The following is a 22,762-nucleotide window of genomic DNA, read 5'->3' as shown; positions in this document are numbered from 1 at the left end:
TTGAGAGAACAAGCGTTCTTCTAAAGTAACATTAAAATCGCACAAAAGAGGAACATCCACAATTATGTACAGTGTACAAATGTTTCGACATGGTAATTTTTGAAATTACAGCTGCGAAAAGAAACATGGAAGAGGGCGCACACAAATCGATAACTAAGTAAACCACCGTTATCTAGCAATGTTGTAAATAATCTGCCACGTTAGGGCTAAGTGCGTGCTTGTTCCTCCTCTCTGCCGACGTCTGCCGCTCCTTTGTCCGTCGCCAGCCGATGGTTATACTTTGGCTCGTCCCGGCCTCGGTGCGGCCGTGCGCCCCCTTCCGTCGTCTCCATGTCCCGAGGCAGCGCCTTCCAATCGTCCCCCCCCCTTTCTGTCCCTCTGTTTTGTTTTATCTTTCTATATTCTCTGCTGTGGGGTGCGTGACGGTGGACGCTGACCGAAACGCAGGCGGCCGCTCTTGTCTCATTCACGGTCTCCGCTGTGCTGCCGAAGATAAGCTGATCGAGATTAAGCGCAGCTTTTCACCGTGGTAGCTGTACAGCAATATGGCGGCCTTGTTTGATGACGTCGGAGCAAACCCCGCTTGTTAGAAAAGGCGACTAAGACGCACAGCCGAAGCGTCACCTCAGAGATCGGGCCGCGCGCGCTGTCCGCCCGAGATCTCGGAGGCTACATATATATATGACCGAAGGCACATAAGTGTGGACACAAAACTGCTTTACTACGACAAGGCTGAGAAGGGGGACAAGGACGTCGCGACCAAGCCCCGAAGCCCGTAGCGGTGGGCGCGCTACTGCAGCCTCTTGAGGTCCCTGACGACGCCGACGAGCAGGATGCAGCCGTCGCCGGCCCTGCGCAACACGAAGATGAACGGGCGCGTCAGCTCGAACTGGACGTCGGCCGGCAGGACGGACGGCGACCTGGCCAGCTTCAGCCTCTCTTCCTCGCCGAGCTTTTCCACGGGCAGCGTGCGCGTGGGCTTGCCTTCGTCCAGCACCAGCGTCGCCTTGTGCAGCAGGTCTCCGAGCCGCACTTCGGCCTCGGGCGCCAGCTTGGTGAAATCGGCGCTCGGCATGAACGCCTGCTTGACGCCCGCGCGGATCAGCGTCGTGTTCAGCGAGTACCTGCCCCACGGGGAACGAGGCTTTAGAAGGAGTGACTGTCAGTACGCAACGAAACCGCGCGGAAGGTGCGCCTTCGAGCGGCGCGTCGCGTTAGGCTTAGCTATTAGAGAGTTTTAGAAACTCGGAGGCGCGCGCCAAAACCAGCGGGTGTACCTTCGAGCCGCACGTCGGGTATATAGGCTTCCGTATGAGGGAGCTTTAGCAAAGTGGAGGTGCATATACAAAGTATATGTATATAACGAAACCAGCGGGTGTATAAACCTTCGAGCCGCACGTCACGTTAGGCTTAAGTATTTTAGTTTTGCCAAAACAGATGCATATACTAGTGTAAGCATATAGTATAGGAATAGCAGCAAGCGATATATACACGTGAGCATTAACGCCCTTGGGACATTCTTCATTACGCGTTGTGCCAAAGCGTTGCGCTTCAGGTATACCGGCCACCGTTAAGCCTATAGCACGCCTCTGCTTCCCCGGAACTGTCTGTTTAAGCGGTGTGACATTGTTGCGCAGGGCTCGACATGTTTACTGATTAACGCAGTCAGTGTGCTTCCGCTTTCCGTACTGGGTGTCTTGTTAAGAGTGCGTTTCCACTCTTGTCCGATAGCGGTGACGAATTTTCCGGTGCTGCTGAATACCTAATTTGGCCAAACGTGGAGTTTATGGTGACGGTGATCGTTATGGGGGGGTAACTACGACGATTGTCTTATGTGTGCGGCTGAAAACATTCTCGGACGGTCGTGATAACGATTGTCCTCTAGCATGCTGGGTGCACATGTAAGTTTCGCTGATAACGACGATGTAATCGTCGTTGGGCTGCTATATAGGCACCTAACCTGCCTCAATTTGACGTCCTGCTGGCTGCTGGGGGCCTTGTTGTACTAGAAACGACAATTGGAATTGTACAGCAAGCTGATCTGACCTCGCTAGTCTGGCAATGACGATGACGATGATTGAGTTTGCTGCAAATGATGTGGCGCGGTCATTTAGTGGCCGGAAACGGGCAGTATTATAACGATTCTTTGTTGCGGCAGTAGTGGCGATTTTCGCGTATTTCTGGAACGCATATATCGCGAAACCGGTGCGATTCTCACTTTGTTCTCAAGTGACTGTGCCTTGGTAATTCATCGATTACAATTCGTAATTTACAACATGTACCGTAAATTACCTTTCTTTTTTGTTAGCAAATTGTCAATGTGTGGATTAGGCATTTTTGACATCTCGTGAAGGTATAATATGTCCGCCACATAGGGTAATGTAGCCCCTGGAAAATGAGCGTGTTATGTGCAACGGGCGATCCTTAAGTATTCTGTTTAGTCTAGAAGTCGTAAAGGTCAAACGCATATCTTGGAGTCTATGTGAAGCTAAGTTTTCTTGATGCGGTTACGTGCTATCAAGCTGTTGATCTTCTGCAACGTGTTATTGCAGCATAGCGATTACGTGCCAGCGCGGCAAATCGGCAAGACGCGGACGCCCCCACAACGCGAACCACGTGTTCCTCGCGGACTACACTGTCTCGGGCATTCAGGAAGTATGAACAGGATGGAGCGTTACGTCAAGCCGCAAGGCCTCGACAAGCGAACCTTGCGTGAAGTCACTCCCTTCTCTTTTTCCTACGCAGCGTCGTCGGCCCAACACGTGACCTCTAAGACTCGGCGTATTGGTCGAGAATGTTGAGTTACCGGGTAGTATGCCTTTTTTTTCGTCGATGCTTACTTGATCGGCTGCTTTGCCGTATCGCAGTGCCTGGAGCGCCATATTGCAGCGGTTCGGAAAGCGAACAGTTCGCGAACAGTGATTTGTCAGAATCGGGCTTTCGCTGAAGAAAGGCGCGATTTTGAACGTTCACGCGATGGCGAGCTAGCGGTTGGCTTTGCGAACCGTTACTACAAGATGGCGCGGAGCGGGAGAGCACTGAAACCTCCCGTGTGCTCTGATCGCGTGTTGCGCCCACTCGTTTGGCAATTCAATCGTGTCACACAATCGATGCTCCCGCCTCTCCTAACTAAGGAAGCCGTCGCTTGGGCGTGGATTCAGACGCCACCTGTTCTGGACACCGTCAGATTCTGCAAAGGCGGCATTTTGAGCCAATCAGAGACGCCGCAGCAGTCCTCTGAGCCAATCGGAGCTGCCAAGATGGCGAGTTTGACAAACACGGCTTAATTTGACAACATCCGGAATAGCATCTTCGGTAATTCGACTCGATGCCGACGATAGCAACACTTGCTGATTGTCAGTAGCGGCGATTTTGACCACGTGGCGGCGCTCTCGAGGCTTTTTTTTTTTTTTTTCACTCAGGTGTTAACCTAATGACAGCCGCAGGTAACGTATACACGTTCCAGAAGTGCTTAAATTTACACTGTAGTGTGGATGGAAGCTTCAACTGGTCAGCAGTCGAGATAATTAAACGAGAGACGTTTAGAGTATTGGTGGGGAAAATGTGGGGAAGATTGACACTACCGAATCTGTTGCACATCTATAGCTGTACAACGTGTACACGCAGAAGTTTTAAGCAAGAGAAAAACGAAGTTTAAGGACATCCATGCAAAATGCTAGAATGAAAAGCATGTACATATACAGCGCACACCCGATTAAACTCAAGCAGGCTATATGGGTGACCATACTTGTCGCCGCCCCGTCTCAAAGGGGATCTGCTGCCAACGAACATCGATCCTCATCGCACCTGGCCTCGATCCTGACGAGGGGCAGCTCCACGCGCACGTGCTTGGGCTTCAGGCAGCCGGACACCTTGGCGAGGAACGCCGGCGTGAGCTGCTGCCGCAGGTCGTTCAGACGCCGGGCCCTGTCCGGCAGCAGGAGCAACAGGGAGGCGGCGCCCCCGCGGTAGGGCAGCTCCAGCGCCTTGGCCGCCACGGGGTCCTCGATGTCGGCGTGCATGAAGCGGCCGGCGCTTCGCTCGAACTCCAGCAGCACCTCGGTGGTCAGGTTGAGCTTGAAGCTGCGCTCCGCCGGGTTGCGCGTGAACGGCGGCTCGAGAAGGCCCTGCGTGGCGTGGGACCCAGAATCAGGAATTGGTCTCTCTCTCTCTCTCTCTCTCTCTCTCTCTCTCTCTCTCTCTCTCTCTCTCTCTCTCTCTCTCTCTCTCTCTCTCTTTCTTTCTTTCTTTCTTTCTTTCTTTCTTTCTCTCTCTCTCTCTCTCAGAGAGGGATTTGTCATAGCAAGAGAGTGACATTTCGTGTATTCTAAGAAGCGGTGGCAACTTCGTTGCACATTGACAAATGCTAGGCCATAAATGTGCGCAGTCTTTCATTATAGTTTCGGTCGAAGGTTGAAGCAGTATGACAGCGTATAACAAACACGTGAGGCCAGTGCAGCTGCGCGCTTAAAGCAGCACATCGGAGCGCATACCGGCAGGCGCCACAGATGTAGCAGACGCGACGGCGATTCCGCATGCATCGCGGACGCGAAGTCATGCGTCCGAAATGAAGGAAATGGAAAAAAAAATGGCAGTGGCTTAGCTCGGCTATGCCAGGATGTACGTATCGAAAGCTAAGGCATCGTTAGCCTTAATTAATCTTGATTGCAAGTCCAGGTTAGTCTGGTTGTCTAGCTATGTGGCGGCGTTTAGCTAGTCCTTCTGCGCTCTGTTCGTCTGTTTCCTGGACGATTCGTTTCCTCTTCATCTCGTTCCGATGTCGATTCCAGGCCTCCTCCTGCTTATCAGAATTGTCGCCGTCCATAATGCCGCCCCAACTGTGGTTGCGGCGCACGCCATCTCTCCTTTTCAATCCTCCGATATGTTATCAGACACGCGACGTAGCTGGTGAAGCAAGTGGAGGCGAGCGCAACGACGAGGAACGCGGTGTGACGTCATACCAAACGGCGGCGGGGGAAAAGCCCGGCGCTGCGCAGCGGCGGAACACCTGTGGCTCGGTGCTACTACTGGCGCATGCGCAGTAGTTACTAGGAAGCGAGAGAAACAGAGAGAAATATCCGCGGCGGGGCGCGCGTTGTGACGTCATGTGCCTCCTCGGAGCACCGCCACGGCGAAATCGCAAGTTCGCGGCCAGAAAGCTTTCGCTTTAGAACGCGGCGCTGACTTGAAGTGAATCTCCGTGCCTGATTTGGCTTCGTATTCATTTTTATGGTCGTACCCAAGGAGGTTTAAAGTTTTAAACCTCCTTGGTCGCACCAGAAAGCGCACGCTGGCCGCTGCCCTTGCCGCCCGTGGAGGTGTTCCGCCCGAGGTAGGATGGATGGACGGATGGATGGATGCTATGAATGTCCCCTTTGAAAGGGGGCGGTGGGTTGCGCCACCAAACCCTTCTTATTATTCTGCCCAATGTCTTACCCATATTAAAAAAAAGAACGAAAAGCAAATTCCCAGCATCAACCTTTCTAACCCACTATCGGCAACCTTGTTATTGTACGCCTCCGTTGTAAGTCGTCTCCCTATCTTTTCTTCCACAAAACTTCCGATCGCCTTTTACTAACCTCTAGAGCGTACAGACTTACTTTTCCCCTGCTCTCGCTGAAACCAAGGGCTTCGAGGAGGCCAGAAGAGCCTAAACCTACCGCTCGGCAGATATCTTCGCGTTCTAATAAAATATCTTCCATCGTCTCCCTATAGCCTTACCGCAGCAAGTAGGTGCTTCGTATTCCTTGACGTACTTCGCTTTCTAACTACGAGCTGTAAGGCATCCTGACCTCGCTTCGAGAAGTAGTTTCTCTCACTTATCATAAATTGTTTCTTTACCGTTGCCGCCAGCCAGGATATTGCCTCAGGGTATCTGACATTGCGTTTGACGTTCTTTGTCGGCATGTTGGTTACTATACCGGTCGCATACTCGCTCAAAACGCGCTAAATATGAAAATAGTCGCATGATTATGCGTGCGGTCGCGCGCCATGACACCAGAGGTAGCAGGCGATAGGCGGAACAATTAGCTTAATTTTACTTCATTAAGTTTAGCTTAATGAAATTATTCGTCCGGTTATTCTTATTTTGCGCGTTTTCTTTATAACGCGAAAAATAAAATACGCGGAACATAGCACAACGAGAACAACTGAATCGAGTGTTATATACACAGTTATTACATTTCTATAAAAGTTCGCTTCCTGAATTCAGTAATTAAAACATTAGTTAATTTACCTAATATAACTATAGATAGTTCAGTTATGGAAAAAAATCCTCCTGGTGCGGTTATACGTCACTGCATGACAGAATACAATTCCATAGTTGCGTCTTCGCACGTTCTAGATTTTATTTTCAAGAGCTTGGGGGGGGGGGGTCTAACGTCATAGATGGTATACCCTATATGCATACTATGGCACTTGGCAAGAAAAACAGAATAGACTAAGATGATCTTGCTTACAACGTTACAACAAAATGATAAACATTCGGCTGTTCGTTAACGCCGATGTCTGTCCCTTTCTCGCGTTCTGTTATTCTGCGCCGTTTCCGCGTCCAACTCCAGGGCCATACGCAGCTCAGACGGTGGAAACAAGGTATACCGTCCCGGAAAGGGCGTTGGTTCCCGGGTTCTAAACCCGGGCCAGGACCAACTTTTTTTCCTCAAGTGCGAAGTTTCTCCTCTTCTGAAGAATAAACCTGCATGTGCTTCCTTTGTTACATCGCGGTATATGACAAGTCTGGATGACAAGTTTCTTTTCTTTTTATTATCTCGTAAGCCTCGCGATGCTTTCCTCCAGCCTGCTTGCGCGATTCCGTCGATTAGTGATTATAGCCGCACACAGCATTCAATTTTACATAGCCTGCATTTCGTGTATATACTGGGCACGCGTGCACTCTAAAGGATCGTGATGAAGTGACGAAACCGATGGTCTCGACGATTTTTCTTTTAGAGGCAACCACATCGAGCCAACTGACAGTGAAGTCACAAAGGCATATAGGAAATTACCTGTTGTTTGTTCTTTTAAAGACTGAAATGTAGAAATGAGAAAGGGAAATGAAAGCGGACCAGAAAAGGAAGGACTTCACCCCCGGCGGGAGCGGAAGCCCACAGTTTCCGCATTACACGTGCGATGCTCCAGCGTGTCGAGCTACAGTTGGTGGTCTATAATACCGACGCGATGCTCCATCGACTGAGCTGCATTTCGTAGAGCTTCGCGCGTGTATAAGTTCGCGCGAATTCGGGTGCCGCTCCCATTCAGCGGCAATTATTTTTCCCCTCGTCCGCTCTCACTTTTCATTACGTTATTATTTCTATACGTTTCGATATAGAGAAACCGGCAGGTAATTTACCCTGCGCTTTCCTTGGCTTCATCCGTGGTCGCGTAGTGGCTACAACATTGCGCTGCTAATTAAGCCCGAGGGGGCGGAATCAAATCCCGGCCGCAGCGGCCGCATTTCGATGGGACCGATGAAAGAGAGAGAGAGGAACGCCCGCGTATACCGTGTGTTGGGTGCACGTTGAAGAACTCCAGGCGGTCAAAATGAGAGAGCTTTAGGTTAGGGGACGCAAGCGGCTTGCGTACACAACAACTGTAAGGGCCACGGTACTACGCATGCACAGACTCCTACGTTTAGGTCTGCGCATGCGCGGTACCGTCGCCCTTGGCTCTTGCATACGCAAGCCTCTTGCGTCCCCTGTATAACCTAAAGCTGTCCATTAATACGGAGTCCCCCATTTACCGCATGCATCATAATCGTTTCGTGCTTTTGGCACGTAAAACCCGAGAATTTAATTTTGGTTGACTTCATATGGTCCGTTCGTTCGATGCGTCTAACGGAAGTGATCGTGATGCACGGATATATCCCGCGCCCCTCTTTACGAAATGAAGAGGTGAAGCTGAAACATACCGCATCATTGCATATAGGTTGGCATGTTGCTGCTGCATTCGGGAATTTCAATTTCAACTCGCTGTATATTCCAGACGCACTTCGCGGGCGTGTTTTTTACGACGGAGTGGCCTATATAGGGCACAACTGGCGTACCCTCCTAGGTGGCTCAGCTGGGGATGCGTCGTTATGACGCTAAGGAGGGGCTACCGCACATTATTGATGGGGCCGAAATTCCTAAGCGCTCGTGCACTTAGATTTGGGAGGCTCGTTAAGGAACCTCAGCTGGTCAAATGTAGTCCAAGAACCTCTACTGCGGTGTGTTTCGTTGCGCCAGTGTTCCTTTAGGACGTTACACCCCATTAGCGGTTCAGTCCAGTCAGTCAGCTCGTACTGTCTAATTTGGCCCAGTCTAATTTAGCCTAGTCACTCAATCAGTCTAGTCTGGTTAAGTCAAGCCTAGTCTTGTCCAATCTAGTCCGTCAGTAAGTCAGTCAGTCAAGTGTAGTCTGATGTAGTCTCGGTTGGTCGGTCTATCAAATGCTCAGATCACTTTCGTACAGTTCGGCACGCATCCGACTTCATATGCGGGACGAATATAGTTTACAGTAATTTTCAAACTACGTTTAATTTGAGTTAACTAGAAGAGAACGGGAAGGCAATGCGACCTTGTAATGTGCTACACAAGAGGTCGCACGAGGAACACCTACCCTAAAGCCCCTTAAACTTCCTAAAGTAGCGACACTCTCCTCCCCCGCCTTCACTCCTCCTTGTTTCTCCTCTTTCACGCTCCCTCCTCGACCGTGGCGCCGCCTACACCGCTCGATCGTAGCAACGGCGCCAACATGCGCTCCGCGATCGCCACTCCGTGGACGCTTCTCGAGCAAAAATGGCGCTGATGCACGGCGCGAGGGCCCACGTGATACTATTAGGCCAATGGCGACGCGGCGTCGGCCAGAGCGCGCGAGGAGGAGGCGGCATTCTTCAAATCGTGGCACTACTATACGAAGTTTAAGGGGCTTTAACGTACCCTGTAGTGGAAGGCCGAGGCCACGACCATCTTGGTGGTCGGGTCTACGGCGTCCGGCGCCAGGATCTCTCCGATGAGCGGGCTTCCGTCGGCGAAGGCGCTGTTCACGGCGTCCGCGACCTCCTCGGGAGAGCTCGCGTGGAACGACACCCGGTGCACGGCACAGCGCAGCTGCGACTGCAGCTCCTCGTGGCACTCCTGGTTCACGTCGAGGCTTCGGCTCACGAACATCCTGCGCAGCGCAGTGGTCGATCACCCGCCGCGTCCTTCCGAAGGAGTATACTAACGACGTTATATTTTAGGCTCATTTCTCGCGTTAGAACGAAGTCCCTAGGCCTGCGAACCACATAGCGAAACAATACTGGCAAGCCTCGCGGAACAACGTAAATGATTTACTCGATGTGTAGATGGAGCTTCTCCACGGCCAGTTACGGTTTCGTTTCCGTGACTCCGTCGTGACGTGATGACGCGGGATGTGATCGTGCGGGAGCAGAAAGATCGCGACGTTTTGAAACTCGCTCCCGCTCGCTCAGTTGTCTGCTGTGCTGCTACATCGGGTTTCGCAACTAGTGCCAGCACGCAGAGACAGAACTCGGCCACTCCGGCTTCCAGTGTGCTCTTCTTTATTTCTATTTTTTTCAAACTCCTCCTCGAGACGACGCTTGTTCAGACCCGTTGGTACTTCATGCTGTTGCTTTCTTTCTCTGCTTCCAAACCAGAACAATAATGCTGCCTTACGGAGGCTATATGACTTCAGTTCTCACGTGATCTCTACGTCCAGGATGTCGCCTGCTGTGGCCACATAACAAAACAGCGCGTTGGGACATTTCTTCGTGCAGTCGTTGCAGCAATCAGCCTGCTATTGAAACAAAGTGCTTGAATGTTGTCACGCATTTCAGAAAATCTACTAAATGTAGTCAATCCTTTAAAATATGTTTAAAATTCCAGGGTTTTCCAGGACTCGCAAATATGGAACTTTGAATGCCTTGAAAACGCAATTTATGAATCCAATAGTTTTCAAGGTTTTTCAAAGCTTTTGAAAGCGCGTACGGATCCTGAAATTTATTTGGTAGAAAAAAAGAAAATCTGGGAACAAATTGATAGGACCGGAATACGTTACGGGCATAGGTAACCATACAAGGTATAGCTATAGAGGTTTTACGGAACACACAAAAAAATTAAGCTCATAAAGGCGCAACGCTAGACTGAAAAGCGCATAAAGCACATACCCTGATTAGCTCGGGCAGGCTATAGGGACCATTTGCCACCGCCTCGTTTCTAATGGGACGCCAGCATAAAATAAGCCGTCCACAGCTCTACGGCAACCCGGTACTCCGCGCACGGATTGCCCAGAAGCTTATGCGCACACGCCGAAGGACCCTCTAGGGTTCGTATACCTGTAGGCGAGGGCGGCCTCTCCGTTGGCCGTGTCGCCATTGAGCGTCTCGAACGCGCTCAGCGTGGCCTCCTGCAGGTGCTCTAGCTTGCCCCCCGCCTTGACCAGCAGCTCGACCAGCTGCTGCCGCGTCTCGCCCACGGCGCACGCCTGAGACGCCAACAGGGACGCCGCCACGGCCGCCGGGCACAGCAGCGCGTTGTGGGTGTCCAGGTGATCGGCCACCTGCGCCCAGGTCACGTGCGCGTAAAGAAAGAAAAACCAGGGGGTGCGTCGTATGCGAATGTAGGGCCAGTCTCGATCGCTGGCAACATCGAAGACATCGTCGGGGTATACACGCCTTGGGATAAGCATGCAGCCGCGTCGAGATGGAGAGCGCCTGCAATACGGCCGTGGGGGAAGCAGCGGAGGGCGCAAACTAGGTATAGGAGCGTGACATCGATTCGGCTAGGGAACCCTCTCGGACGTTCGCCCCCTTGTTTCCTTCGGGGCCCGCCTGCGCGCTGACTTGTCGGGAGAGTTGGCCCGACCTTTCAAGTCATCGTTTGGTTCGCAGTGACATTCAGCGACACCCTGGCCGAGATGGGGCCTCCCGCTGCTGTGCGCGCCATAGAGTTTCATACAATAATTACCAGAGGGAACTCTGGAGCTAGTGTCTACGTGAGTGGTTGTACAATCATGGGAAGTACATATATTTGCCTAAAGTTCGTCATTCTGGCTTCAAACGGCTTTATGACTTTGTAAGCTCCTCATTTTCAAACATTATACTGCGTAGTAACTAATTAAATATACATTATTAAAATTGTCCTACGGCAGGATTCGAACACAGGACCTCTAGCACAGAAACCTGATACTGAAACCATTATTAAACAATGGACGCCGCATGCATCGATAGGCGATGTGAAACGAGCTTATTCTTGCGGGCATGCCAGTGCCTTGAGACGCTTGGCGCGTTTCGATTTGGGCACCTCGACTAGCTCAATCGTTGCAATTAGTGCTGATTGAGCGTGTTTCGCACTGTCTTCTGCACTTCGAACAGTATAGATTGCTCTGAAATTTATGACAATGAAAGCATATAAAGCGTAGTAAACACAGCCACACCAACGTCTGAATCCACAAGCACGAAGTTCAGACAAATCCATGCACTTCCCATCATTCCCATGGTGGGTCAACGACTGCAGCGCCTGGTGTGCGCTCTGCTCGCCCAATCATCGCGCGCTCGGCGGCTAGAGGGCACCGCTTGCCGATCACGTGGTGGGGGCCTATTTCCCATTAGCTTTCTTTTGTTTCTGACGCGGTAGTGTTGAGGGCCCCGCGTCGCGGAAAATCCGGCGTCGGCGGCGTTGACCGTGACGGAAAAATCATCCCGAACCACGTGGGCCCTACGCGTGGTGCGTAGGCGTCACTGAACTAGTAGAATTTCTCAAAGTAAGATGAGCCAGCAAATTTGTAAAGTACGACTTACGCACAACCTACACAGACATGATAGCGTTGGTTTGCAATTTGAATATACGAAGAAAAAGAATTCCGTTACGCGAAATCTTTGGCGCGTAGAAGCGAAGAATGGGGGGGAAGTGCATGATTGTATTGCGCTTAGTGTTACACTAACGAACGTAAGGGACAAGACGCAGACGTGCTCGCGCTACGTGCGTCCGCATCTTGTCCCTTATGTTCGTCAGTGTAACACTATAAGCGCAATACAATCCTGAACGTCCACCAACTAGCCCCGTTCATTGCTTTACTAAAGGGTGGAAGTGACCAGTTCAGTAAACGTCGAAGCAAGCACCATCTATACCACCGATTCCCCGCGTATTATACGTAGGATCCGCCGGCGTACCGCTGCCATGTTGGCACATATTATACCTGCTGGAAGAGCGCGAGGCCGAGGTTGTTGAGCGCCTGGACAGCCGCGGGGCCGCCGGTCGCTTCCTTGGTGGTCGCCTGCTGCTGCTGGACTCTGTTGCCGGACACGGTCTTCTTGGGTTCCACGGGCGGTTGGCCCAGCGCCGTGCCACTCATGTCTTCGCCGCGGGTTTTTTTTTTTTCTTTTACAACGGGTTGGAGATGAAGAACTCGACCGTGCGGGACGGGCTTTCAGAGGGCGCTAGATCGAACGGGCGCCACCGGTGCCTGGCTGCCTGGGGAGCTCGCGGTCTTCTTCACTTTTGCTCGGCGTGCGGAACGGGACCCGCTCCTTCGATCTTCTTCTTTTCTTTGCCGACCTCGCGAGGATGGTGCACGCGTGGCGCGCCCGGTGCAGTTTTAGCCGCGATGGTGCCGAGAAAAAAAAGGGGCAAACATAAATAAAGAAGCTCGAGGTATGGTGCCCAAGGGGTGAAAGAAAGAGAAGGAAGGTGATTCGATAATCCGCTTTTGAGAGCGAAGGAGGTGTATAACCGCGATAACCTCGGGGTTTCCTTTCGAAAACGCACACCCTTGAACTGATAACTTCAGTTATAATTTCATTTGGTGCTTCGACTCTGGTACTTATAGTCATAGGGATGTTTGCGCCGCCGTCCATGATTTCATTAGTGATTGCAAGCGATTGCCCTGTTAAATTTGTTTGGTTTGTCATTTTCTTGTTATGGTTGCCGGCATATATAGAGTTTCTCGCAATATTACCTAGGGGGAACTGCGACGCCACCGTCTCTGCGAGTTTCCTGAAGGGCGTTGTACCGCCTTTTGGGAATGCCGGTGTGCATACGGGGGCGTCCGAGGCTTTGTCTCGAACCTGGCTTGGCCTAGAACGGGGTAATGGCTGCGCGTACAAAGCGTTCGTAAAATGAAATTCTCATTAGAACGTTTTCGCTCACCCGTATTACATTTCTCAATAAAGTTTGCGCATCTCCAAACGTGCGATGCAAGCGCTGACAAACACGTGAAAAAGCGAGCGCAGACCCTAGCTGTCGTCTGTCCTCTGCAGCTTTAGCGACCCGCCGATACTTTTCACGTTTCGTATGATTATACGTTCAAGCAAAAAGTCCTTATGAATAAATGAAGCATGTTTAGAGTAACGCTAAAGAAGAAAATTACATTCTTTACGTGTTGACTTCGTAGGGGATTGAACCATGGTGACGGGCAGAATGGTGCTAGCTAACCAGGCGCTCCTTCAAAGTGTATACGTTCTGGCTATGCAAGAACGATCGATGCCGATCCAAAGCCACCACATCCCAGCATGCATTCCCATGCGTGTACAACAGCGGCACAGCGCCAGCTTTCCCCCTAGGTAATATAGTGAGAAACTCTATGCCTGCCGGTTCTTTTCAAGACACTGTCTGGTTTGTGGTACACCTTTTAGTGGACGCTCTCCTGCACGATCGACCGCGGTGCATTATTTCTCGCGCTTGTCCGGAAGTTGTGCGCATGCGCGAGTTACGAGAGAGACATCTGGCGACTTCTACCCTACTTCTGCCTCCACTTTTGCTCCTAGAAATCTCCCTTTCCCTATAGGTACTACAGCACTGCGGAGGAGCACATAACTTTGCTTAGGAGAAAGCAGATGAATACTCCGAAGTACGCTACCTCTCCGTTCACGTATCGGAAACGATCGGCCATTGTTTTACCAGTTGTAAATATACAACATTGTTTTGGGACGTGCTGCAAAGGACTCTGAAGAAAAAAAAAAAGACTTTGATTTGAATCCGCATATACCGTTCGATATTCGGTTGTGCTTAGCGAAGGTGGTGTGCCCCGTGATATGTGTTTACTAATTGGAATACAGCAGCTTATGGTAAACAAAAAATGTGATGGACCGTATTAATACTGAGTCCACTGTTTTTTGCGTGGGTGCAGTTTAACCGAACGATTGTTCAGCTGAAGGTCCTCTACGGCCAAACAGAATCTCGACCGGACTGGTACGCCTCGATTGATCGGGTGTGTCGTTGCCTCTCGTTTAGGGGGCGACTATACGGTCGTTTTCTTTATAGGCTAGAGCTCACACAAATCGTCTTTCGAATGCGGTTACCGGCTTTGGTTGTGTAACTTCCATACAATGCTAACTCGCTGTATTAAATGCCACGTTTGAAATAAAAAAAGAAAGTGTTTGAAAAAAAAAAGAAGGCTCCATAGCATTGCGCTCGTTACTGGGAGGTCCTCGCTTTTAATCGCACATTCGATTAACTTTTTTTTTACTCTTTTTGACACGGCTACTTGAACGGCTTCTTGCAGAAAAACTCCCATAACATCGGCTTTTCTCACTACACGCCGTCATCCTGAGAGATCGCACGAAAGAACGCCAGGGTTACAAAAACAAAAGGCTATATTATCCTACTGCTAACCCAAGAAAACTGATCGAGAAAGAGAAATTAAAAAAAAAAAAGAAACGACGCTAACACAGCCTGCGACCGCCTCTCGACTCTTGTGCTTCTTCTCGGTGATCCGGCGTAACGCCCGGCTTCGATTATTCCACGCTTGTCACCTCGCTTTCACGCCTGTGGAAACCGCAGCGCAGACGGCACGGGCGTGTTGCGCTGCGCTTTTTTTTTCTCTTTTCTTTTTTTTTATTGCGCTCGTTGTTTATCTGTCGCGCGTTGTTCGGTTATTCCTTCCTTTCAGCACCTTTCCAGAACATCGACTCGGGGTAGCAGCTGCTGTTTTAGATGCGGCAGACACTGCCGGCCTTGAGCTAAGCCCTACCACCTGGTTATTATTGGCTGTTCTTTTGCATCCGCGATGTGGCAGCAGTGCGTTCATGACCCCAGGGAACTTCCGGTCAGCCAACTTCGACATTCCAGTTAGCCAAGAAAAAAGAAGTATTTTGTCGCATAGTATACTCCAGGCACATATTCTTGGTGTTTTCAGATATAAGGAACGTGCGCTGAACATCAAGCTCATGTAGGGGCTTTTATTGTTGCACTTGACACTACAATTCACCTGTCAAACGTTCCAACTCTGCAGCAAAACTGGTGCCAGCTGGAGGGTCCTGTAAGCTTATAGGCTATTGTAACATATGCCGTTACTGAGGGCTTAACCGGAAGTCTTCTGGGAACTCTGTTTGTAAGCATGAAAAGGGTCTATAGTATAATCGCGTCTTTTTTTCTGTCCTTGCGACCAATGACTCACATCCGCGCTCTGCGAGATTGCTCCGGAATCGAATGGGTAAACGCGAAGCGATGTAGTAATAGAAATTTCGCTTTGCAATAACGAAATTCGAGCTTCGCTGAAAAGTTAAAACTGTCAAGAAAAGGCAACAGCTATTTATTTATTTATTTATTTATTTATTTATTTATTTATTTATTATACCCTCAGGGCCAAAGGCATTACAGAGAGGAGTGGGTAATACAGGATACAAAGATAACCAATGCAGTACAGTGAGTGTTGTTAAAACACAATTTCATCATTCTCCAAAATAAACAAAGGTTGCTAGTGCATCGCGAATTCATTGACTGCGTTATCGTTGATCTTATCGTTGATTATCGTAGATTATGCTGCTACTAAAGAAACAAGCACGATAAGGAAGGCCAACGAGTCTTTCAAAATATTTTACGAGTAAAGAAAGAGAAACGAGAAGAAAAAGGTTGTAGTATACAAGTTCTTTAAAAAAAAGGAACATTAACCTCACGAAGCTCGAACGCCATTTTACGTCAAGGAAAATGAAGACATTTTGTTCGCACTGACTTCTGGCCATCGAGAATGTATTGGCACAAAAAGAACATGTAAATGGCAAGTAAGTAAAGAATAATTAGTACGGTATTGAATTAATTGGTTATTGATCTGCTGAACTTCTACAACCGGCACATCCAAAACGCTAGTTATGGGATTATGTCTGTAGCGCCTAAATGAGAATTTTTGGGGGCAACAAATTCAGCCTATCGCAAAAATTATGCCTCGGGGTTTGTGGGGCTAAACAAGGCATTTAGTGAAGCAATTGCATCTAGTCGCGTAAATGAGTGTGCCAAAGGTTCCCCTTGAAGAAAGGGCCGCTTCAGTGCAAGCGAGACTATTTCCCGAAGGGAGGAGGGAAAGAAGGAAGAACTGGAGAAGGAAAGGCAGGGAGATTAACCAGTTTAGCTCAACCGGTTTGCTACCCTACACATGGGAGCGGGATGGGGGGATGAAAGATGGGGAGGAGGGGAAAGCGAGAGAAAAAAGAGAGAGAGAGCACATAGCACAGCACACACATCGTCACTGACAGTCCGCCACTCTTGCGTGGTACGTTGCGTTTCCCGTTGAAGCGTTCCACGCGCTTATACGAATGTATAGGTATAGGGTGAGCGTCGTCGTCTTGACGTTCTCACAAAAAAAAAGTATAGGCTGCATTTTAACGCGACAGCGTTAAGGAGCTCGTGTCGCAGAAAAGCCGGTGTCGTCGGCGTCGGCGGCGTTGGCCGTGAGCGATAAATCCCAGCAGGCACTTCATGACTAAAAAACAACTTGCAAGATGGGCTGGGTGGGAATCGAACCAGGGTCTCCGGAGTGTGAGACGGAGACGTTACCACTGAGCGACGAGTTTTTTTTTTCTTTACACTGAGCAACGAGTTCCATGCTTCAAAGGGGTACAAAAGCGCCTCTAGTGAACGCGGTGTTGCCTTAGAAGCGAACTGTTTCTAAGGCGCAGGCGTGCGTCGCTTGCTCAGGCGCACATTTCGTTGTCGCGCCGCAACGGAGAAGTCGGAAATCATCAGGATCGGAAGAAATCCTACCAAAGCCTCGCTGGAAGTAGTTCTAGAGGGGCAATTGATCCCAGAGCAGAACATGGTACGAATCCTAGGCATGTGGCTGCAGAGCAGCCGAAAATGCAGCCATACCATCAGCCTGCTGAGAAGAGCCGCGGAGCAGGTTGGCAGAATGATCAGTAGAGTCTCTCAGAGAAGGTACGGGATGAAAGAAGAAGATACCCTCAAACTCGTCAACAGCCTAATCGTTAGCAGAGTTATGTACTCCTTGCCCTACCACGCAACAACAAAGGCGGAGCGAGAGCAAGCCGACTGTATTCTCAGGAAGGCATACAAGATTGCTCTACACCTACCCAGAAACGCATCAAACGAGAAGCTACTCCAACTCGGAATCAGCAATACCTTCGATGAGCTTGCCGAGGCTCGATTGGGGGCACAACTCATCAGACTCAGAGGCTCCTCTACGGGAAGGGCGCTCCTGAGAAGGTTGGGTCGGAACACGTGCGGACTGGTAGACAGATACGCGGACGTACCGGACGACCTTAGAAAGACCTTTAATGTAGGACCCCTGCCTAAAAACATGGATCCTAACCTACACGAGGACAGACGAACAGCAAGGGCCGAGCAGCTAGAAAGGAGGCTAGGCCGGTCAGAGAACACAGTCTATACGGACGCCTCCATGTACGTACATGCAGGGAAGCGCTTAGCCGCTACGGTGGTAGCTAATAGCACAGGAGACATGGCCACATGCGCCTCAGTGGAGGTCGTGGGCATAACGGAGGCCGAGGAAATTGCCGTCGCGCTGGCGGTAGCAGAAGGCTATAGGCAAGGCCGATCCCTAAACATCTTAACAGACTCGAAAGACACGTGTAAAAACTATACAAAGGGCAGAATTAGCGGCATGGCCCTCAGGATAATCAGTGGGGCAGCAGCCTCTGCTGAGCAGACACCCATACAACACATAATCTGGGTCCCAGGCCACGCAGGCGTAGCGGGGAACGAAAGAGCAGACAGCCTAGCTCGAGGGCTTACATACCGAGCAGGCGTGTCAGATGTTCTGGAGCTTCAGCTACTGGCATGCGAGGGGGGATACACAGAGACATTACAACTATACAGGGGGACTAGATTCAAGTACCCACCACCACACAAAGCCCTCACGAGGGAGGAAGCAGTCGGCTGGCGTAGGCTACAAACGAACTCCTTCCCCAACTTGTACATCTATAACAAGATGTCACCAACACAATACAGAGCAAACTGCCCCTGGTGCGGCGACACACCCACACTATACCACATCACATGGGAGTGCGAACGAAATAAAGCATTCCACCAACACGAATTCCCGAGTGCGGAGCAATGGGAGAGCCGGCTCACCAGCAGCGAGCTCGCGGCCCAAAGGGCCTTAGTGCGGCACGCTGCTGATGCAGCGCGACTCAGTGGAGCCCTGGACTAGGGGCCCAACCTTGCTGAAGAGAAGCCTCAAGTCGCCGGCGCCAAGAAAGACGACGGAGGCTTCGAATCCGCGAATCTCTTAAACGATCTCATTAAAAGTTTTCTACTACTACTACTACTTGTCGCGCCGAACGCTGCGTTGCTCGACGCTCACCGCGTCCGATGTGGGGCGCGTAGTCGCTGCGCCGTAGCCCATTGTCTTACACCCCTTGGCGGGTCGACGGGAACGCTGTCGCGTTCCACTCTTGAAGGCGAAGCTTAAGCGTCCTCCAATTTTTTCTTTTCGCGACGTTACCGCGGGACGAAGTGTGACGTGCTGGCCACAAAGCGACGCGATAGGGTAACGATGCCCTGCGGTGGTGCAGGCTGCAGTCTATTGCTGTGCCGCGAGCCTCTGGAAAGTCCAACGCGATTCATTCAAAAAGAAAAAAAAAAGCTGCAGGCCGTTTCACATTTTGGACGATGACCACAGCACGGTTGAAGGCGTGTTGCACATCCGCCTCCATGGCCGCGAGCGGGGTTGGCTAACACTCCCAGGGCTATAACTTGCACTTACGCAAATACACTCTAAAAAGAAAAGTTTACACCCTTTGGGGTGTATATCTGCCACACAGCGATAATCGTCATCTGCCTCGCTTGCGCTTCCTCTCTTGAAAACTCGGCGATTGCTACTTTCTTGTCGAGAGTGCATGTGTCAAGCTGATAACGCGCGATCCGTTCGTGACTAGGAAGCCCCGGGCTCGCAGCGTTAACGAAAGGAAATGCGGGCAACACAGATGACGATTGTCGTTTGGGGACGAAATACAATCCAAAGGGTGTAAACTATTTTAAGAGTGTACCCGAGAAACGCTCTAAAAACAGTTACACCCTTTGGAGTGTATATCTTCCACACAACAATAATCGCCATCTGCCTTGCTTGCGTTTCCTTTCTTGAAAACGTCGCGCCCGCTACTTTGAGTGAATGTGTATTGTTTAGTGGCGCAAGGGCCAGCTATGGCCAAAAAGCGCCAAGACAGGCCCGCTACTTTCCTTTCGGGAATGCTATGTCATGCCCATAACGCGCATGCCGTTCGTTGCTGGGAAGTACCGGGCTCGCAGCGTTAGAGAAAGGAAATGCGGACAATAGAGATGACGTTTATCGTTGTGTGGCAAATATACACCCCGAAGGGCGTAATCTTGTGTTAGAGTGTAGAGTACGGCGGGGGCTGCCTGAGGCTCCATTGGTATGCAGGCATCGGCTTCCGCCTGCGGCAGGCTGTCTGTACGTCCACCTTCGTTTCGCTTTCCCTCATTATTTCTGCATTCCAATTAAAGTTTACCCGGTGCTTTCCTTTTCTTCATGAGGTTAAAACTAAGGTTTCATTGCACCGTTGTGCCGACGACAACAAGCTACATCTCACTAAACCCATAGTTGGCGAGTGGAAGTCATGTTATCATCAGGAGCGGTTCATCGAAGTAGTTTTATGCCGACTACGCATTGGGCACACACACCTCACACACAGTTACTTACTTACGAAAGAAGGCACACCAACATGCGAGAAATGCCAACAGCCACTAACAGTTATGCACATATTACTCACATGTACGCAGATTGAAACACACAGACGAACACTTTTGCACAAATTATATCAACTACACATACCTATACACCCTGCTCTAATCTTAGGTGATGGTCCGCTAGTTCCATTATGTGACGTCCGTAAATTTCTAGACGACACTGGATTTTTACATAAAATATAAATGATTAACACAGCCTTTTCCTTCATAAACTGGATTTTAAAACACCTCGTGTTTGGCGCAGCATAGCCTTAGCCGCTTTTGCACCATTAAACCCCAGTTAACTAACTAACTAACTAACTAACTAACTAACTAACTAACTAACTAACTAACTAACTAACTAAGGTTTCATTGTTTCTTGTTTCATTGACTGAGCTGTGCGCCTCTTTCGTTGTGAAAACAGTATAGCTCCCTTTCTTTTTCCTTTTTTGAATACATAGCGATAGTTTCGTCGTTTTATAGTTATAGCAACTTAATATATTGTTGTTTTCTGCAACTGTTCTAATGCGGCTATGTATAATCAAGTATGTAAATTCCTTCCTTGCCTTCCACCTGCAGTACTTTGCTTGCTTCATCAATTCACCTTGCGCCGCCGTCTTCAGCAACTTAATATATTGTTGTTTTCTGCAACTGTTCTAATACGGCTATGTATAACCAAGTATGTAAATGCCTTCCTTGCCTTCCACCTGCGGTAGTTTGCTTGCTTCATCAATTCACCTTGCGCCGCCGTCTTCAGCAACTCGTGTCGCCGCAGCGCTGTTGTTTATACTGATGAGATCAAGTTTCATAACATTGATAATGACACCGGGCTGCGTGGAGATGGTCAAGTGGCACAATGCTTACGCATGTACTTGGACAACTCCCAGAGGAGTTCCTGCGTGAATTTGTCTTTATTGTGTACTCACTTTACGGCGTCGAACAGGGCACATCTCTTCCGTCGCTCTACTCTGTACGGCTTTGAGGGGAACCGCTAGAACACACACACACCGGGATTCAGACACTCCTGTTCGTGGCAATTCCTCATCCAACAATAACGGCGGTTACGACACTTCGGGTACCAAAGCTTCCAAGCCGAAGCCTGTAACAACGACCTATGTTAGAGGCGGTAGCGCACAATGTCGTGTGTATGCTACAAGGATTTCTTGAGACCGAAAAACTGTGAAGAAAACGCGAAGCAACACGCAGTAGAAGCGAGACTCCCGTTACTCTAGCGTCGTCGTATCTGTACCATCTGTACTACTCGGCCAACTTCTTTTTTCGCCAGCAGGTTGCGCCACACGGCGTTCAAAACTTATTAGGTGGATGGATGCTATGAGCGTCCCCCTTGAAACGGGTTGGTGGGTTGCACCACGCTGTTGTTCTCGTTTTGCCTAATGTCCTACGCATATTTTTGAGAAAATACACAAACGCGAAAAAATTCTCAGCAACAAACTTTTTTAATAATTACTGGGAATTCTCTCTTTGTACGCCTCCGTTGTTTCTGTTCTCCCTACTTTTGGAGCATTGGATTGGATTTAGTGGCCTTCCCCTTTGTAACGGGTGGGCATCGCCTTGAGAAAGTAGCGGTACCCTGGCCTTGGTAGGTAACAATGTCCTGGCCTTGGTAGGTAACAATGTAGCATGCAAATGGCACTCAGCGCCATCTGGTAGAGGGCGCGGTAATTAGATGGCGTGCAAATGGTTAGGTTCAATGTTGACTGACAACAAGCCATTATCGCCACCCTCGTAGTTAGATGACATTTGGTGGCGGCATGGCAGAGTGGGACTGCGACACAGATACTCACATCCTTTCCCGTTTATGGCTACTTCCACACGTTTTTTTTTTTTTTACTACAGTGAAGCTGTTTATGGGGGGGGGGGGGGGGGCTAGGCTTTCGCGGATTTTTCGTATCCGCCAACAAATCTGCGTGTCCAAAACTCAGCCCCCTAATATGATGCAAAATCGCTTCATTCTGTGCAAAAGCTTATATGTCTCATAACTTAGATATGCATTTTCAATAAATTAATAAATAATTAATAAATTAATAAATAATAAATTAATTAATATTAATAAATTAATAATGTTGCAGGAAACTCTAGCGGAGGAGATCGGGCTGTCCGGCTTCAACTCGGTCTGCAAAGGCAAAGAACCAGGCAGAGGAATTGCCACCCTAATTGACAAGAAAATTCCCTACATAGAGCACGATCTAAAATTAGGGGCGAGTAAAATTGAATACATATTGATAGAAATGGTCCTAAATAGGCACAGAGGTAAAGCGCAAAGCTTGTTCTGCCTCAACATATATAGCAGTCCCAGAGAGATGAGACAGAGCTTCAGAGCAATTTTTAATAAGGCCATGAGGGTAGCCAAAACTGCGCCACTCATAATAGGAGGGGACTTCAACGCCCCACACCAATCTTGGGGTTACCGCTGGAGTAGTAAAAAAGGGGAAGCAATCTGGCATCTCGCCACAGATTTAGGCCTTTCTCTTATCACGGACCCAGCCTTTCCTACCAGGTGTGGCAGTTCCACGTGTAGGGACACTACCCCGGACTTATCCTTCACTTATAACTTACCCAGGGCAGACTGGATCAACTCTGGTACGGACCTAGGAAGCGACCATTACATACTACACATAATGGTCGAAACGACAGGGGGGGAGGTAAAGCATTTCACTTACATAGACTGGGAGCACTTTAGAAAAATCAGAAAAGACAGAGCAGACACAGATAGAAAGGGGCGCATCACACTACAAGAGTGGGTGGGTCAGCTTAGGGACGACTTGAATGCAGCAACTAAGGCTATAGAGACAGAGGAAGAGGTTGAACAAATTGATAGTAGATTGGCGCAT

General features: G+C 49.7%; 1 protein-coding gene across 1 annotated transcript; it reads right to left on the bottom strand.

The window, feature by feature from the left end:
• Nucleotides 1-707: 707 nt before the first annotated feature.
• On the bottom strand, nt 708-12,520 carry LOC142587131 (iris-like). The gene is made up of 5 exons (XM_075698019.1): nt 12,175-12,520; nt 10,313-10,536; nt 8,916-9,147; nt 3,808-4,127; nt 708-1,124 (listed from the first exon to the last, which is right to left on the bottom strand). The coding sequence occupies exons 1-5, from the start codon at nt 12,328-12,330 to the stop codon at nt 791-793; spliced, it is 1,266 nt and encodes a 421-aa protein (XP_075554134.1). The 5' UTR covers nt 12,331-12,520; the 3' UTR covers nt 708-790.
• Between the last annotated feature and the right edge of the window lie 10,242 nt (nt 12,521-22,762).

This window comes from Dermacentor variabilis, chromosome 7, assembly GCF_050947875.1.
Source record: "Dermacentor variabilis isolate Ectoservices chromosome 7, ASM5094787v1, whole genome shotgun sequence".
Classification (NCBI taxonomy): Eukaryota; Metazoa; Arthropoda; class Arachnida; order Ixodida; family Ixodidae; genus Dermacentor; species Dermacentor variabilis.
This window is presented reverse-complemented; position numbering and strand designations above follow the sequence as displayed.